The 19,087-nt window shown below is 41.3% G+C and overlaps 1 protein-coding gene across 2 annotated transcripts in view; it reads right to left on the bottom strand.

The window, feature by feature from the left end:
• Positions 1-62: 62 nt before the first annotated feature.
• The window catches only part of sphkap (SPHK1 interactor, AKAP domain containing), a 105,615-nt gene continuing 86,590 nt past the window's right edge, over positions 63-19,087 (bottom strand). Inside the window, exons 4-12 of one of the 2 annotated variants that reach the window (XM_077540505.1) lie at positions 10,927-10,986; positions 10,539-10,679; positions 10,154-10,409; positions 6,346-9,673; positions 3,217-3,378; positions 2,481-2,564; positions 1,846-1,895; positions 1,093-1,280; positions 63-1,016 (exon numbers count right to left, since the gene is read on the bottom strand). In XM_077540505.1, coding sequence (XP_077396631.1) covers positions 870-1,016; positions 1,093-1,280; positions 1,846-1,895; positions 2,481-2,564; positions 3,217-3,378; positions 6,346-9,673; positions 10,154-10,409; positions 10,539-10,679; positions 10,927-10,986 — 4,416 coding nt within the window. In that variant the 3' untranslated portion in view covers positions 63-869. The remainder of the gene's footprint in view (positions 1,017-1,092; positions 1,281-1,845; positions 1,896-2,480; positions 2,565-3,216; positions 3,379-6,345; positions 9,674-10,153; positions 10,410-10,538; positions 10,680-10,926; positions 10,987-19,087) is intronic. The other variant, XM_077540506.1, reaches the window with a different exon arrangement.

Here is a 19,087-nt window from a genome sequence, read left to right as displayed (position 1 = left end):
TCAATTGGTGAGTCAATTTTATTTTTGTCTTATTGCCAATTAGATCAATACAGAAAGCAATGTTAAGTGTTAAATTTGCTTCACATCACAGGATTTTATTGATGTCAAAAGATAAATACATTCACTTATATAATGACACTTTACAGCTGATTTGTGTGCTTCTGTTAACACAAGAGTACCACAAAATAATGAAATACACCAATTTCACTTACAAATTCAACGAACCATACTTCCTGACCATAAATGCTAAAGAGTCCACTAGGCCAAGTGCTGCAGGTCCAAACGGTCAATATATACAAGACAACAATATAAGATCTGTTCTCAAGTAACACATATTAGATCTCAACATAAACGATTAAGGTCACAACAAGGACGTTTTGTTGGCTAATGAAAACAAACAATATCATAGGCATTTTCTTAGATTGAAATGAATGCGTAACGTGATCTTATGTAAACAGCAACCAGAAAGGAGCCTACTGAACGGCTGGAAAGGTGCACCTGATAATCCTATTACCTATTGGAACTTGGAAACAAATGAACCAACACATTATTTGGTTGTGCGAATCTGTGAATATACTCTAATTATCATGTATATAATATACTCTGGAGCAGTTAAAACCTGCTAACTATACTCTCTTAATGGTTTGTTCACTCCCAATAGGAATGTCCAACCTGTGTTCCTTTAGTGTGTATGAGAGCAGTGACAGACAGAAAAGCAAACCTCCACGGACATAGAATGACAGCAGTGAGGGGAAAGAGCATTTGTCACTTTGTGCTCTCAGCTTTGGAAGCGGACACACTTGGTGAGAAGACATAGACAAGCGTCAGTGTGAGGAAGTGAGCATGCAGACTGTGGAAAGTCATCCACTTCACAGGATCTCTAAGAGCCAGTCAAACAGGCTGGACAGAGACACGTCCTCTCTCTCCTCATGAAGTTTACAGAACTGAACCACAGCGCCGAACAAGTCGGCGATCCGCCATGACTTCTGGGACATCAGGTGGACCACCTTCTGGAACTGAGAGATCAGACGCACCAAAGTCAAATGTTCAATAACAAACATTTGTTTTAGCAGACACGAATCATCTACCCACCTTGACAACCCTTTTATCTTTGGACTTGTTGAAGTAGAGAGCCGGAAGACCCAGCTCGGACGCAGCAATCCACTGCAGAGCCACGGTCACCTCCGAGTCCATGCAGTCCGCTTCCAGGTCACAGTTTACCACGAGGAGCTCCCTGACGTGACCGCCACCACCTCCTGCTGTCCTGGCTGAGCTGCTCTCTGAAATGTCAGTCATAAATTAGTCACCACAATTCTGTAGTCGGATCTTCACAGGACACTGATTTTGAATCATTTACATTCGGTTTCAGATTCACAAAATGATTTAAAGGTACTGCACAATGAGTGAATTGGAGGGTTTAATGCCAGAAATCAACACATTGGGCTCTATTTTCATAGACTGGCACCCATGTGTGCAGCATAATCTTCATTTTTGCAAACTATACTAGATTTTTAGACTCACTAAAACCAGGTCTAAGTGGCGATGCAGGTGGTGCAATGTGATTTTTGTGGATTTTTCACCCTTTATAGCCTGAATATAATTTGAATTCCTTGTATAAAAAATAAAATAAATAATAATAATAATTCCAAAAAATATTTTATATACATTTTTTTTAAGTAGTTAAAATAGTTACTTTGTCTGGTACTTTTATTATGAAGTAATTTAATTACTAACTCAGTAACTTTTTTTTTTAACAAGTAATCAGTAACTATAACTAATTACTTTTACAAAGTTGCGTTCCCAACATTATCCATAAGACATTTGCAGCACCAAATTTATACTTACCAAAGTAACTGTCTTTGGTTGCTGATTGATCACAATTCTCTGACCCTGCACTGTGAACACAAAAGAACCCAGCCAAGTCATCAAAGTAGTCTTTCTTCCAGTAAAAAAAAATAAAAATAAATAATCAACAGCAGCTATATATATATATATTTTTTTTTAATAGATTTTCTTTTCTTCTTTTTTTCCTTTTCTTTTTTTTTTGGCTGAAGAATAAAAGTGATTAAGCAATATCAAAAAGGGCCTTTCAAGTGTGCCAAATTAAGTAAGGGTAGTGTAATGACATTGCTTTTGAAGTCCATGATTTTGCCTTTGATCTTCTTGCAGAACATATGAAAAATAATAGCAATATTGCAACCTTCCACAAAACACACACATAGTGAGTGCTTTGCAGTGGACTGAAAGAAGTAAACGCCAGTTCAGTAAACTGACATTCAGTCACTATCTGCATGCAGTCTATGTTGTGCACTGACACTGCACTAGAACTAAATGAGTTTGACAAAATATTTTTCTGTTTATGCAATTCTATTTCCCAATTGCACTACAGTGCTTATTAATTCATTATAGTGATGGCTTCATCTTCCTGTTTACCACATTTTTCACGAGAGCATGATAAAAGGCATGAAAATGTCAGTTACCTAATTTGTGCGCTATGAGATGGCACATCAGAGAAAGTCTCTAGATCGGCCACGCCTACGCTTGAGCCACTGCTGGTCCCATTCCTGTAAACCATTGAGGAAACAAAATGACATTATTATCTTAGTTCCACATATGCTGCCTAATTGCTGACGATGATACGCTTTGGTCAAATCATATTGCCCATTGGCTGGAGAGTTCCATGCAGCAGCATGGTTGGAGAGCTGGTGATATTTGCATCACGGCAAGCCTGTCTGAAAATGAGATTTGGATATAGTCGGCGTGGAGTTGATGGACCAGCCGGGCTGGTAACCATGCCATTGCGTCACATGGTTTGAGGATGAAGTGTTAAATTAAACATGTTGATGGAGAAGTTGGACAGAGCAGCGTGTGGTTATGGCGGTGCGCTTCACAATTGAGTGAACGGCACAAGAAATATTTCCCACGATGGACAATTAAATGACTGGCCATCAATCAAGAGACTTGAGAAGTCGTACAAATGTTCTCCAATGACGAAAGCTGAGCGCTGTTGAAGGTGGTCACGTCTTGTACAAGGGCTTTGTGGAACTCGCTGTCTGAGCAAGCTGGCATGATAGCAGCAGCAGCATAAAGCAGGAAGTCGATTTCATATTTGGCACAAGAGAGCGCAGGAGTCAGCAGCAATGGGCCAATGACAGTGAGGTGACAGTGGGGAGCAGCAGCCTCATTAGCATTTATCGGCAAACAGCACTTACTGACCCTTCACTCAGCTGGATAAAACTACTGGTCTCTTCGGGGGCGTCATCCTCCGTGTTTATGTGCGACCAGCTTCCCATGCTCTCTTCACTGCTAGCGCTCATTGAACGCTTGTCCCTCTTCACTACTTTGGCCCCAACCACAGCTGACCTGTCCCTTTCACTGCTGGGAGAGCAAAATTCGTCATGGATTAAAGTACCTTGGTGTCCTGATGTAGTTTCAGTGCAGAACACAAAAAGGTAGCTAATTCGTCAGCATATTTAATGCACCAACAAAATCCAGTCCTCCAAGGGTATGCCTGTATTTTCACCACTTTCTAGCACGCTGATCAAATTAAGTCATGATCAAATGATTGAGGGCTGTCAACCTTGACAATACATTAGAAAAATCAATTGTCTTTGAGTGACTGTTTACCACTCTTACTTTAGGGACAGAGACTGACTCAGACGCTTGTAAAACAGGAGAATGTTTTACCCTTATTCACTATTCAGCACATACAGTATTAATTTGAATAGCATTCCATTAAAATGTCAAAATATCATAAATGCCCTCTATATAGAGGTTATTAATGGATACGGATTTCACCAGACAGCACAGTTACATTTTAAAAACAAATACAATATTTATTCTTTATTATTATTTAATATTATCTACAATTTTTCTGTTGTCTATAATTTAGGACATACATCTATGGAAAACTTTCTACAATGGTCGCACCACATGGTATTTTCAACTTAAATCAAAATTTAAGGCTAACAGTAAATAAGCCATCTAAATAAAACGAGCTAGATAGCCACACGTCAAATTATAATGCAAATATATCTTTGTTCGGGGCAAAAAATCAGGTCATATCATATGATGTTCAAATACGATTACTAAATGCCAGTTGCTAAAAGGCTGACTTTTAAAGCTGATAGCTGCTCCCATGGGTTCTTGACTATCTTATGGATAACACAAACTCCTGTCTTGAAATGCGTTTTACAATAAAAGTCCTAAATTGCTTATTTCTTTTTCGCACTACATGAAAATCACAAAATGGGCATCATCGGACAAACATATGTCAATGACCCACACAGTGCAAATACCACTGTTAGATGTGTTAGAAATGGCCAAACTGGCGATTCAGAGGTAAAGTTTGCCAGACTGAGCTGATAATAGTAAAAAAAACAAACACTAATAATGTTTGTTACTTCCTGGTCCATCCAACATGACCGTGAAACCAAATTCCTGCATCCTCCTTACAATTCAGATACAATTCATGGGCTTGGCCCATGCACTACTGCTCAACAATATTTTGTGGAAATTGGTCATTGTATTCTACATTTGTCTCCATCCATCCATTTTCTTGGCCGCTTATTCCTTACAAGGGTCGCGGGGGTGCTGGAGCCTATCTCAGCTGGCTTTGGTCAGTAGGCGGGGTACACCCTGGACTGGTTGCCAGCCAATCGCAGGGCACACAGAGACGAACGACCATCCACGCGCACAAGCACACCTAGGGACAATTCGGAACGCCCAATTAACCTGCCAAGCATGTCTTTGGAAGAGTTCCCGGAGAAAACCCATGCAGGCACGGGGAGAACATGCAAACGCCACCCAGGAAGGCCGGAGCCTGGACTCGAACCCGAGTCCTCAGAACTGGGAGGCGGACGTGCTAACCACTCATTCACCGTCCACATTTTTCCTATTTACCTTAAAGTTTTCCAAGACGGAATTACGAATTGCTGTTGCGGTTATTTTCAGCCATGGGGTCAAACTCAATTTTCTTTCGTGGAGTTTAGCCCTAGCTATAGCTTAGTATGCTAACTATCAACTTATTTTTACAATCATCAATCAGCCAAACCTGTCACATTACTGCCATTGTCAGGCTCATATGTGTACTGTACACCAGTGGGGGCAGCAAAGTATCAAAATGTGCACTATGAAAAAAGGTCACTTAAGAACAAAACTTTTGTTGGCCTGACACTTTTGCACAGTATAGTATTGTATTTTTTTTCTTTGTCTCTAATACATTCATTAGCACCTCTTTTCAGGTTCATTTGAGACTGAGATACACAAAGTACAATGACAACCTTCATTAAGCGCAAAACATTAAAATGCTGTTAAAACATCTGTATGCCCCATTAGCTCTTCGGGGAGCCATTTCGAAACACTGGATTTATCTATTTATTTTTCTAACTGTAGCTGTCCTTGTCTCTCAAACGATGAAAGGAGTTACTTTCTTATTACTTGAGCTCGACACACACCCAAAATTCTGATTCGCTATTCGGGTTGACAGTTACAAATGACATCGGAATGGAATCCGGTCAATGCAAATTACAAATCACACTTTGTTAAAATTGTTCCTTTTAGTTTAAAATTGATTACTTTAACAAGGATCCCGTACCATATAGTAGCCAAAGGTAGAATCTGGGTCGGTTATTGCACCTATTTGTGTTGGAAATAATAACAGTTCCTTGCCGTGGAAAAACTGCATCGTATAGCCAAGCTAGCTAGCTAGCAAGACGGTCTCTTATGGGCTGACGTTGGCTAACGTTGTTGCATGATGGAGAAAGAGGCCGGCAGCAAACTAATGACAGCGGCGTTGATACCCTGCCAAGATGGGCTTCATTGACTATGCTTAACACTTCATTTAATGCTAATTAGCTGCCAAACTATTTCCATAGATGTACATATACTTCTGGGTGTATCGCTCAAAAGGAGGCCGCCTGCCTCCACACGCTGCATGTGCCGCATGCGCACTCACCGCGTACCTACGTCATACATTTTGAGCTCCCCATTCAAGTGACAACATATGCAACGATATTACATATATGATTTGGCTTGACCCAAGTCCGAAAATTATGATTTGATGTTAGCTTTTCTATGTCCACTTTTGGAACACCACGATTCGGGCACAGCCCAACTTATTACAAAATTCTACAAAACCTCATCCAAATGTTCATCAAGCAGTAAAGACTGCTGCATTTTACTTTACATTATCTCCTCACTGAGCTTGCCATTGGATCAAATATAAAAAAAACAACAACAAAAAACAACAAAAAAACTAACCAGTCTCTCAATACCATACATTCATGTTCTTATTCTTATTCTTATTCATTTTTTTTTTAAACACTAAAGATTTCATCTTAGTACCTGTTGTTGGCTGTAATCCTCTCAGTACGCTTGGTACCTTGCATCTCCGGTGGTTGCTCTGGAGGTCCAGTTCTCCTTTCATGGGTATCCCCTTCAATGTGGATCACTGGCACATCTCTGGGGGCTCTTAAGCGGGGTGTACCGCTGTCACCTGACCCTGATATAAACCCAATTTGCTCTTGACTTGACCTACCCCGACTACAGTTTAAGTGGGATTGTTTGAATCCCCTCCTTCTTTCACCAACAGGCGTGTGCATTTCTGAGTGTGGCCCACTTGTGCCCCCAGTAACTTCTTGCTGTTCTCCAGCAGCTGATTTGCCAATATCTACAATGTCAGCTGCCAAGCGTTTGGCAAACTGCTGTACGTGAGGCTGGGAGTCTCCTGCAGCCTCCAAGTCAATACTGTCCTCTGGATCAACAATGATCTTGTTCTTCCGCATTAAAGACTCAATAGAACTGGACCAGGTATCGTGGATCAGCATATCAGTGATCTGGTCAGTCTTGCCTCTTTGATAGAGACATGAGTCCGACTTACACAGTCCTGTTGCTGCCACTGAGTTGGTTGGATAGATATTCAGTGTCTCCCCATGCACATTTCGGGCAAACCCGTCAAAGGAATTGGCTTTAATGGGTGAGCTGACGGTCAGTCTTGAATCTGAGGAGCGTCTGTCTGGGACTGATGACTGTCGTATGCAAAAGGGAGTCCGAGAAGATGGGGGGAACAAGCTGTTGCTCCAATTTTTCGTCTTTGCAATGCCAAGCTCTTTGTTTTCCTTGTCCATGTCTCGGAGCATAAACCTGTAGAACTCCTCTGTGATGCTCTCAGTGCTAGACTGCTTGGACAGGCAGGACGCAGTCCTGACATTGAGGTGACCATTTTTCTTGGATGCAGCTTGTTGCACAGCTGCAGCCAGAATGCTGCTGGCATTTTTCCCTGCATAGTAGTCCAGAAGAAGGTCAAAGCCTCTGCCCTCAGTCTCCATCTGGTTTACCATGAACCGCGAAAATTCATCTGTGATACTCTCACAACTTGATTGTTTGGAAATAGAGCTACCACGACTCAGGTTATGGCCTAAACGACTCCCGGGGCCCAGGGTATTCGGTGTACCCGAGGGGTCTGCATCTTCCTCCGGAATGCTTTCATAACTAGAGGTCTTCCCGCGGCTCCACCGCTCACACTGCAATCTGCTACGTGGCTGGCCTGTTTTGGAAGTGTCCACTACATTAAGCTCAGGGCAGTTCATGATCCTGGCAGTGACTTCTGAGGCAAAAAGGGCAAATGGGTCCTGCGGTTCATCAGGGTTGACTGACTCATCTACCACACGGTTCACCAGACGCTCCATCAACTCTGGTTGCTCCTCTGTTTTCTTTTTGATCTCACTGAGACGTGGTGCACGATGTTTCTTCGAGGAGACATTGTTGTTCTGACCTTCTTTCCTTCTCAGTACCGTTCGGCAAGAAGGGATCAAGAAAGCCTCTGGGCCTTCTGTAGTTGTCCCTTTGAGTGCACAGAACCAGGGCTGCTTCCCGGTGGAATTTTCAAGACATATGGCAGCTAGTTCCGTGGCCATAGACACCACTGTAGTCGCCAAATCATCAGCATAGCAAGTAATGGGCGTCCGACTCTCTGAGTCCATTCTCCAGGAGAACAGTGAACTGCAAGAGTTGGTTGAAGACTGTGGCGTGAGCGAAGACTGTCTGCTGTCATTTCCTGTCACAAATCGGCCCCGCCTTTCTGTGCCGTGAACTGGAATTTCACTCAAGGGGACTCTGACAGCAGTTGTGTCCTGGTGACTAGACCAGTCTTTTGTATGTCCGGCAGACTTTGACTGACCTTGTGCACAGCATGATTGCTGTGGTTGCTCTTTGCTGTACGCTGTATAGAGACATGCATTGACATCACTTTCTTCAAGCACATTTGTGCGAATTTCACGAACCATGGTAAGCCTATCTGTGTTTTGACGCATTGCACTATGTTTGATAGTGTTAGTGGATTGCCTATAACTTGCTAAACCCTGTAATTGACTTAATGGATCATTGCTTTCCTTTGTGGGAACCTGCTCCTTGCAATAGATATCCAGGTCCTGTGTCTCAAGTGTCCCTTTATCACTTTTTGAAATGTGACTAATCTTTTTCTGCGCCTGGCAAAGAATCTCAAATAGCAAATTATTAACACTGTCCTGCAGAAGAACTTGGAGGCTTAGCGCATCTTTCTCAGTCCCCTCCTGTTCTTTTTTCTTTTTGGCTTTTTCTAAAGCATGCTTAAAAAGACTGTCAGCCACCTCATCGATTAATTCACCCACCTCTCTTTCTTCAGTATAGGATTTTTTCGGGCAAGTAATGCCATCAACTATCTTGTTATGAGTGGACTCCAAGAGGTCAGCTAAACTACGGTAGCCATGTGGATAAGTCAGCACCTCTGCTGCTTCCCTGTGAAGGACTTCAGCAATGTTTGCACGGAACGCTTCAACACTGGTGCCTTCTGCTACACTACCATGTAGCGTGAATGCAGCAGATGTTTGGGCAGCTGATATTAAGCCCTGCGATGTTGTGTAACCTGCACTTAAATCTGTATCACTTTTGCCACCCTCCCCTGACATCTCTTTAAGCTCCAACGCCGCAACAGCACTAGCAACCTGAGCCATACTACACATGGCTGAGGAGAAGGAATAGTCACCTTTCTCCTCTGGTTTCTCGAACTCCTCTTCTGTGTTTTCTTCTGAAGCTGAGTCCTTAGTGAGATGTTCTGCTAGCTGCGGGGAAGTTATGGTGCCAATAACATTGGCAGCACAGGCCAAAGCCACCTCTACAGGCTTAGAAGGAAGTCCTCCATTATAGGGAGGAATGTGAGCTTTCTTTTCTGGCAACTCAATGTCTTCGGTGGTAATATCTTGGTCGGACACATTTGACACCTGAGTCTCTGGCCACTCTGCAGTTCCATCTGCACTGTCTGGACTTTGAACAATGACAATTTTGGGGAGTTCAAAGGAGCAGGTGTGTTGTTGAGAAGGCTGTTTTCGTTGTGCGAGTGCAATGTTGGAGCGATATTGTGAGTGTGACACACTGACTGCAGCCTCAGGGATAAAGGAGGTTTCGTCTTGAGAAAGGCGTATGAAGGCATCTTGCAGTACTGACTCTGCCAGATTGTTGGCGTAGTGACCAGCTGATTCCTTTGTGTGCCGGCTGACCCGCTGATTTGCTTCCCTTTTCACCTCTGCATCCTCCCTGCTCTGATGATGAGCCAGCTGTCCCCTCTGACCTGTGATACTAGCATTGTGTTTCTGTGCCACCTCTACCAAGCTCTCTGCCTGTTCACCAACTTCTGCCTCTGTAGAAAGAAAGAGAGAGAGAGAGATAGAAAAGGCAAATACCAGTAGCTACTGTATGTCCAAGATTACGTAAGTGAGGTATGACTTCAACAATAAACACTCTAAAAACAGTTGGGTCCAAAATAACCTAAATGGATGGACTGACAGACAGTCCATCGGTACTGATGGAATGCCCACCTCTGGATGTTGGAATATTTCCAATGATACAAAAAAAAATCCCGCAGTAAATCTAAATATTTCTACCGTATCGTAAGGCCATGTTCTTACTGCACAATCCATGTGAAACACGTATCTGATTATTTTTCAAGCAGTGTGAACAGTATAATTCAGATTTTTTTTTCCCCAAATCCGACCTGGGCCTCTTTCGAATGTGGATATAAATTGGATATGTATGCGATGCATCTGCACTGTGAACGAATGGTCTAAAAACAATGACAACAAAGTGCATGTTTGTAAAACCAAATTCGGCCAAAACTTACCATTTCTAAAACCGTCATCCTCACTATCATCTCCCATGTGCTCTGAAGCCGTTGTGAAGTCTTCCTCGATGGATGAAACTGAGCGATTGGTGTCATCATCAACACGTTGTCTTATTTGCCCTTGATGAAGCTGTCTTTCTTTTCCCCACTGGAAACCTGCAAGGAATCTGTTGATCTCAAAGATAATGTTGCTTGGTTGGATGAAGCGCCTCTGCGCTGAACGCTGAAGCAGGCACACACCCGTACTTCTCTGCTCCTGTTGAGGACCGGAATAAAAGAAATACAAGATATGGTAATATCGCAGTGGTAGATGTACTAATGTAGAAAAACATCACTGCATGAATGTTTCAAGATTCAGTTTTGTTCTCAAACACTTGAAAGTCACCTGAGAAGGGATTGTTGGGCGTGTTTGGCAAGTGTCGGATCCCTCAAGGCCATTGAGGAAGAGGATCTCGTTTTCTTTAGGCTGGTGAGCAATTAGTAATTCAACAAGCTTTGGCAGATCTGGAGACACCAGTGCCAGTTTCTGTGCAGAAGAGCATTCAACAGTGCATTGGTTTTTAAATAGTAATGCCCAAGATGATAGGACATGAACACCAATTGCTTGCTACGCCCACCAGGAGCAGCTATCTACCCATTATACAAAAAGATTGACCATGATAATGAACCATGCCAGTGTTATGTGGATATAACGTATGGGGTTAAATGTAGATAAAAAAAAAAAAAAAAGGGGGCGGGGGTGGGGGGGGGATACAGCACATGTTTTTGCTTACCTTAATGCTTTTCTCATCTCGACAATCTGTTTTCTGGTGGTCCAGATTCACAAAACACATCTGGAAAGGACACAGGGACACAAGGTAAGAAATGTTTACTTTTTTTATTTTATTTTTTATTTTTTTTACACCCTTTGTTCATAAACATTTCTGCATTTTTCCTTGCAGTAGATCCCAAGTGTCACTTTGAACTTTCCCCAGGAGGCTGAAGTCTATTGAGAACATTTGGATCTTATGGCACAGAAATATTTGAGACCTAGTGCTTTCCAGGATCTTCTGAACAAACTTGACTGTTTATCAACGCAAGCTACCGGCAAATTAACAATGTCTGGACTGACAGTCTCTATGCCAGAGGTAGGTCGTAGCACACTAAATTTATTCCTTTACATTTACTTGTTAAGTCCGTAAGTAACTTTTGGGTATTTGGCAGAGTAATTTTGATAGAACATACGTTTTACTTTTACTTGACAGGAAACAGTTGAATTCTGTTCGCTACTTTTATTTGTATCTATTTTTTGAATGCACTTTTTTTTTTAATTTTATTTTTTTATTTTATTTTTTTTAATGGGGTACTGCGAGACTTTTTGCTCAGGCATTGTTCACCAATCAAATGTTAGTGACGTTCGATGTTCATGAGAACTTGTGCTTCAATTGCAATTGGATTTTAGTTGATTTTGTTGTTATGCTGCAATTATCTGGCTGAAAGAAGGACAAAGACAAATTAAAGTAAACATATGCAGTTTAACTACTGAGTGATATTCTGGTACAATATCACAGCCTGTGTTGATACAGCAGTTCTTACTATAACTACAACACTAATAAAAACAACAAAACTGGTCTGCTAAATGGCACTGGCCAAGACCGGGATGTCAACTTAATCACCTGAAAATGTAATATTGTGTTGAAAACAATTGGTGCTGTCTGAAAAGTGAAATTTATTTTACAAGCCACAGCAGATGCTGGCACCAATATCGTCATGCAGCTATCTGATTGCGGGATGCTAAGTTATTGCAACTCCTTACGCCACTGCCATTTCGTTGTGACACAAATTCAGGATTATATTTTTTTTCGCAAGGTGACTCGAGTTACAAAAGATGTTCTATCTGTCATGGCTGACAAAGGGGCTGTGAGGCAGTGGTCCATTTCTTCATTTCCTTCTCTCCTGTTCTGTCACATTTGCTTCATCTTTTATTTCCTATCTCACCCACCTCCATTTCTAGCTCCAGCTTTAATGGTCTATGATGGAGTCCTCATGTCAGCATGGGGAGCCTGGGACTGTTCACAAGGCTGCAGTTTCGTTCTCCAGCACACAGCCACTGATCTAAGTTGGCAGAGTCAAGTACTTGCGTGGCTAAATGGATGAAGCAGAGCTCCAGTTGCAGTGGAGGAGGAATCGGATGCGAGGGGGGGCTCCCAGTTGAGTTTGTATGCGCAACATGAATCAGCTGGGGGTGGGGGGAGTGTCATTTTTGTGTCGCAGTCACGACATTCCTATATGTGTTGAACATCTAAGTGCTGCCATTCTACTCAAACTTGCAGAGAGGTGAGTCATGGAGTCTTTCCTATGCAAAACACGCACAGGTGGAATCCTGCTGCGTCTCGTTTACTTCAACCACCACCTGTACCACCTGCTGCCACCACCTCCTTCCTCAAGATGTCCCAAAATAAATATATACTTTCAAATAATTACACCTTGACACAAGAGTTGGAGAAAGTTTGCTTTAAACTTTTCACAATGCGTCATATCCGGCTTCACAGCTGGAATGCTTAAATGCATTCCCAAAATGTTTTCATATTAGTTCAACCCTATGGCCTTAAAATAAACAATTCTTCCACATAAATCCCAGAAGCAAAGAGCTGTCAAACTGCACGGCACGTTGGTGCATGTGTCCGCTGCCGGTCTTTTCTCATTTACAGATGTACAGGTGAGGCAGGTTGAACTCAACAACACATTTGCATTGAGTCTCAAGTTTTCAACATGCTATCACCAGTTGGCGATGTATAAATTGACACCATTTCTTTGGCGATGTTCAGCGCAATTTTCTCCGTGATTGCTTTCCACTGGGATACGTTATTGTAACTTGAAAAACATTATAAAATGGTTGCGCTCACAGTGTCTATTTCTTAGTCGGAAACTAAAATCAGTAGTTGCTTTGTTGTAAAGTAGTGGCTGGAAGGGTAGGAAAAGTTACTAATTATAGCAAGCTAAGTCGACAGCAGTGACTGAGTTTTTGGGAATTCTGGATGACGTTTACACGACAGTCTTCGATGAACCTAACATGTTTTGAAATGTAGGAGAAATGTGCATGACACAGAGAAAACCCAAACAAGCTTGAGAAGAAGATGCAAATTCGACACAGGAAGGGCCGAGCCCTGATTTGAACTCAGAAGAAAATCGATTTGAAATCAGAATGTGTTAACCATTCATTCATTTTACCATCCTTGACTTACATTTATGGTCAAAATTGTTGCTCTGCCTCTGTTTATGAAACAAACCCACAGTGATCACAGAATTGTGGTTCAACAGAAAGAGACCAAAACCAAAAACAAAACATACAAAACCACTTCAGAATCATCCAGTGTTTTGTTGTTGTTGACATTTTTGGGTGTTTTTAGCTGTTTTGCATCATTTTCTTTTTACAAGACCTCATCAGCAATCTTTCTGATACTGTGCAGCACATTTCTCTCTTGATTACAACAGAGCCTCCTCCATGTTTCACAGTGTTCTTTTCTTGGTTTGCTTCATTTTTGTCTCTGAATATTGAGCTGATATTCCTTGCAAAAAACTTCCAGTTTTGTCAGCCCCATAAGACAGTCTCCCAGACGCTTTGTGGCTTAGCAACATGCACTTTGGCAACTTTTTTCATGATTTATTTTCAACAGTGTTGTCCTCCTTGGTCATCTCTCAAAGTCCACTTTGGCTCATTCATCCACAGATGGTGCAATCTGACACTGATGTCCCTTGACCTTGGACTTCACCTTTAATTTCGTTGGAGATTGTTCTGGGCTCTTTTGTTACCATTCGTATTATCTGTCCCTTCAATTTGTTGCCAACTTTCCTCCTGCAGCCACATCCTGGGAGGCTGACTGCATAAGAGTGGATCTTACATTTCAGAATAATGTGTAAAAATGTAGTCACAGGAACATCAAGGTGCGTGGAGATTTTACATTAACGCTGTAACTTTCTTTCACTTCTCCATTTAGACATTTTTATTCTTGCTTTTGTCAGATTTGTTATTTCTGTGAATACTTTGGGGTATTCTTTCATTAACAGAGAGGTATCATACCAACAATTTTGTCCATGTGTGCACATCTAAGAGAAAAAAAAAAAAACTGAAGCGAAAAGGTCATATTGTAACACATTTTTCCAGCACTTGAGTTTGATTTAATTTGAAAGCTTTACGAGTTTTGCATGCTAGCATCTCTCCTGGAGCTGTTATATTAATGCATAATGTATGTACAAGCAGCAGGAGCCTCTGCTGGCGCACACAGTAATTGTAAGAGCACAAAAAAGAGCTTTTAGAGGGAAACAACAGATGGTGACTACTAGTGCAAAAAAACAGAGTTATGCTGTAAGGTGAAAGGGGCAATCTTGCTGTAGCAAATCAATGCCAGCGCATGCACAGTGTCAGATTAGATGTTCTCTAAGAAATAAAACAAACACCTAAAAATAAAGGTCAAGTATCACTTTTGTCCCCACTACAAATTTTAGTGCTGTAAAATGTTAGCACCTTTCTCAAATGATCTCACCTGTGATGAAAGATCTGCCATTTTGCAGCAAACCACAATAAATTTAACGCAGCTATATTTAGAGACATGTTTACATAGTTGTGCTTGAATATGAACACCTTCTTCTTTCTGCCTGTCATAACCTCATCACCTCAGTTGAAGAGAACGGCGGTGAATAATTCATGTTTGACTTTGTGGAGGAACAGAGGGGGTATATTTGACCTCATCAAACAATGAGGGGCCCGAGGCAGTTGATAAGAGGTGTCAAGGGAGATGCTCTGATTCTATCAGTTTGACACCAGACAAGAACAAGAACATTTGTGTCGGGCCGTCTCTGACTTAAGAAGCGACCATGCCATTGTGCGGGCAGTTGCAGTGGATGTACTGGAAATAGTCCACAAGCACATGTCAAATGTCAGGTCTTTATGATGAAGGTTAATCACAAATTAGAATATATAAAATGCTTCACACATTTTGCAAACAAGGTGTTTAATCTCCACTGTATTTTGACCAGTTTATTTGACTTTTTCATAGTTGTTTTGTGTGTGCTGCGATTGGCTGGCAACCAGTTCAGGGTGTACCCCGCCTACTGCCTGGAGCCGGCTGGGATAGGCTCCAGCACCCCCACGACCCTTGTGAGGAGCAAGCAGTTAAGAAGATGGATGGATGGATGGATGGATGGATGGATGGATGGATAGTTGTGTTGATCTCTTACTAAATGTTCAATATTACATTGCAAAATAATATAATCTTTATTCAACATTTTTTTCCTCCTGGTCCATCTTTTGAATAATTAAGAAAAATATGCAATTATTATCAATATCGACTGATATTAAATACTTATATGGTGACCCATTCTTCAGCCATATCGCCCAACCCTATAAGTGACAAATGTTTTTCATCCAATATGACTTACGGTTATTGTATTTTCTTTCTTGTAGCGTTTTTGTCAAGGGTGTGTGCGATTGAGGACCCAAAAGCAGGGCGGCAAGGGAGGAGAACTGCACTCCAAACAGGACGTTAATCTCAAAAGAGCACAAAGGCAAACAACAAAGGTGCTTGGAATCGAAAAATACCATTGTCGCGTGACATCACATTGAAGCCAGTCAATGAAGTCGGGGTGCTTTTTTTTTTTTCACCGCGTTGTTGACTTCACAACTCAGACTTTCCACTTCAAATGGGGCATTCAAGTACACTTTTCCTGGTCACAAGTTGAAAAAGTCCGACTTCACAACATTCTCGAATGCAGCATAAATACAAGCAGACTGACGAAACAATGAGGAATCCCTGTGCAAGACACGAGTGGCTGAGGAAGCTGATTGGTAGACACAAGGGATGGGGCTGACGAGAACAGGAAAAACATGACAAAACTAAAACCAATCAAAACCACAAATCATGGCAGTTCTGTCTTTAGTCTCAGATGTTCTTTTTCTTGGAATATTTCAACGTTATTACTGTAAACCTCATGATGTTGTTGTTTTTTTGTTTTGTTTTTTTTTCTTAACTATTTTACTGCCAGACGTTATCCAAAAAGACAACCACCAAGAGTGCCAGATGATTTCAAGCATATTCACTCATCTTTCAAGGCAAACCGAATATTGTGTGCTATGACTACATCAATATGGTTGATTCTATATAAAGGATTGGATTCTAATCTCTCATTAAAAAAAAAAAAAAAAAAGTATAATCTACCTTATTCCGTTCTTTAGTAATCACCATTTGAAAAGGTAGCAAGTTATAATGGGGGGTTATGACAAAAAAAAAAAAATAATTTGTGAAATGATATGTTTGTTTTCTACACAACAGTGACTTTGACGCCAATATTTTTGGTTTAGTGACGCTCTGTGAGAACGTATTTCCTAAGATCCGCCATGTTTTCATGTAATTTGATTCGTGGGAGCCCATTGAAAAGAGATACAATGCTGCCATCTGCTGGCCATGGTGGTTGATAAAAAAAAAAAAAAGTTTTCAACTCATTCATGAAACCAGAGCTGCAAAAGACATTGCGGTGCCCCATTGGGGAAAAAAACAACACCACAAAAACAGTTGACGACAATTAACGTTATTGGCAGACCTTGTTGGGATTTCCGTTAACGTGAATTACCGTTCTTGGCAGGAAAAGAGTTAATATCACAAACTGTCATATAATTGTAATACAGGCAATTATTTTTAAAAGAATCATCAGGCATTAGCGGTGAACCATTCCAACTACTCGTTACCCTAACGGAAGGAGAGCTGAAAAGTAAGCTGGTATGGGTGGAAAACCTTGAGACAATTTACAATGGAAAAACTGCACATCTTACAAAACTGAATGGGACGTCACTGCTTGGTAGAATTTGGGCCAAATGCTCAAATAATTGAGCCTGCGATAATACTGAGTGGTGCACAGAATTTTACATGCTGCATGTGTGTAGCGTATGCGTGTCCAAGACAACGGCGGCTCAGGAAAACACAGACTGGTTCTTATTGTCCTGGCATATTTACACATAAATCCCATTTGGTGTAAAATCACATACATAGTGACCAGCTGCCAGTTTCCTTTCATCACATGCCCACAAATAAAGCTTATGTTTCCATACAATAATGTATGAACAGACTTGGTCAATGTACAAGAAAATTACCAAACATTTCAGTCTCATTTGACCATCAAAGCTTCTTTCCTGCTCTTCATCTCACTCTCTCTCTAATCCTCCCACTCACAGCTGCTGCTCTTCTTCTTTCTTTCTTCCTTTTGCTTTTACTGTGACTCCTGTTTTGTTTATGATTGACTCCCATATTTACTGTGCACTTGTGGTATGCATGGAAAAATGCAGCTTTTGCCAGCTCAAATATAAACCTATGAACCACTTGAAACCAGTACTGCAGGTATTGGCAGCTTGTGAAAACAATCATAGAAGATGAGAGCACGTCTGACATTTTTTTTTTTTTAACAGACTTATTTATGGGTTCCAACAGTCACAGCCAATTTTCTTTGCTTTCGTCTTTTTCCTGCATGTACTCCCTGCATTCTTAGTGTCCTAGATTTGCAAATTTGAGGTAAAATGGCATTCTCAATCAATATGAAGCTCTCTTGGTATTTGATTGATAATACATAGGGCGGCTTTACAGATAAAGATAAAAAAAAATATTCCTCATTAGTGCAGCATTGTGTTTTAACAGTAAACTTACGTAATAAACTGTAAATGGAAACATGCAGACACGCACACTTTTTCTTTTTTTTTCACCAACCTTGTGGCACTGAGTGCAGTGAAGCATATTGGGTCATGAGGGCTACAGTACTTGTTTGACATCACATAATCTTCCTGAATAATTAGACCATTTTATGTCAAATGTACGTTTATCAGCATGTTAACAATAAATACACCAAAAAAAAAAAAAAAAGCCAAGGACAAACCTCACACTAAACATGCCTCGTAGTTTGATCCATTTGAAACACATGACAGTCTGATTGTGTTATGTGACGGTTATCTTAAATTGAAATGTAGTGACACAAGTGAGGAGAATAACGTTTTACATCCTCAGAACTTCCAAGTGTTATGGATTGTCTGTATTTTATTATTGATATCGCAGAACGCTGTCGCGTTACGCGTGGTGCCCCAGTGATGTCACTGCTCAGCTAAGCTAGTGAAGCGAGCAGCAGTAGCGGACAAGTCCTTTCGGCTAGCATATTGATGCTAACCCTGATCGCTCTTATTCATATCAGGCAAGCGTTAGGCCCAGTGGCTCAGTTGACGTAATATGTCACTGCCCATTCATGAGCAGGAAGCTAGAGGTACAAGCAGATGAGTCCGCAGTCGTTAGCCGAAAGCTAATGTCTTGATGCTAACCTAATCCCAATCGCTGCTATTCATATAAGAATGTGGAGAAGGAAAGTTAGGAGTTATGAGGAGATCAAGTGTGACCTACAGCGACCAGACATTTTATTCTGCCAACAGTTCCATATAAAATTGTTTTCTGTTGAAATGTTATTTTTCAGGTAAAACACATCTTTGGGAAACCGTCCTAAACAGCCCCACTCCATCTTATCGTCACTTCCAAAAAAGCCAACAATGCAACGTGACGGCATCATCCAAGTGAATCACAAAATCGATTTGTACAAATGGTGTCCCATTGACTTTCAGCAAATATATGTGTAACCTTCCAAAGGCAAACTGACTATGTACTGTCTGTATGAACTCCTCCATGGTCAGACCATTTTAGATGTTGCGCCTAAGTAGACCCTAATCAAGTGTCGAGTTTGATACTGCAGTCTAATGGAATGGTGCAGACGTGTGTTGGCGTTATCGCCACTCCTCCTTGTCCCCAGTTGGCCCACATGCATATTGCACTGCACTCATCCTCACTTCAGCACAGTTTAGATATGCCATCACTGTATTATTACAAAATGTCCTGACTTGTGTCATTTATTTCTATTGAGCAAGGTGATGGTTAG

Source organism: Festucalex cinctus, chromosome 13 (genome assembly GCF_051991245.1).
Source record: "Festucalex cinctus isolate MCC-2025b chromosome 13, RoL_Fcin_1.0, whole genome shotgun sequence".
In the NCBI taxonomy this organism is placed as follows: domain Eukaryota; kingdom Metazoa; phylum Chordata; class Actinopteri; order Syngnathiformes; family Syngnathidae; genus Festucalex; species Festucalex cinctus.
This window is presented reverse-complemented; position numbering and strand designations above follow the sequence as displayed.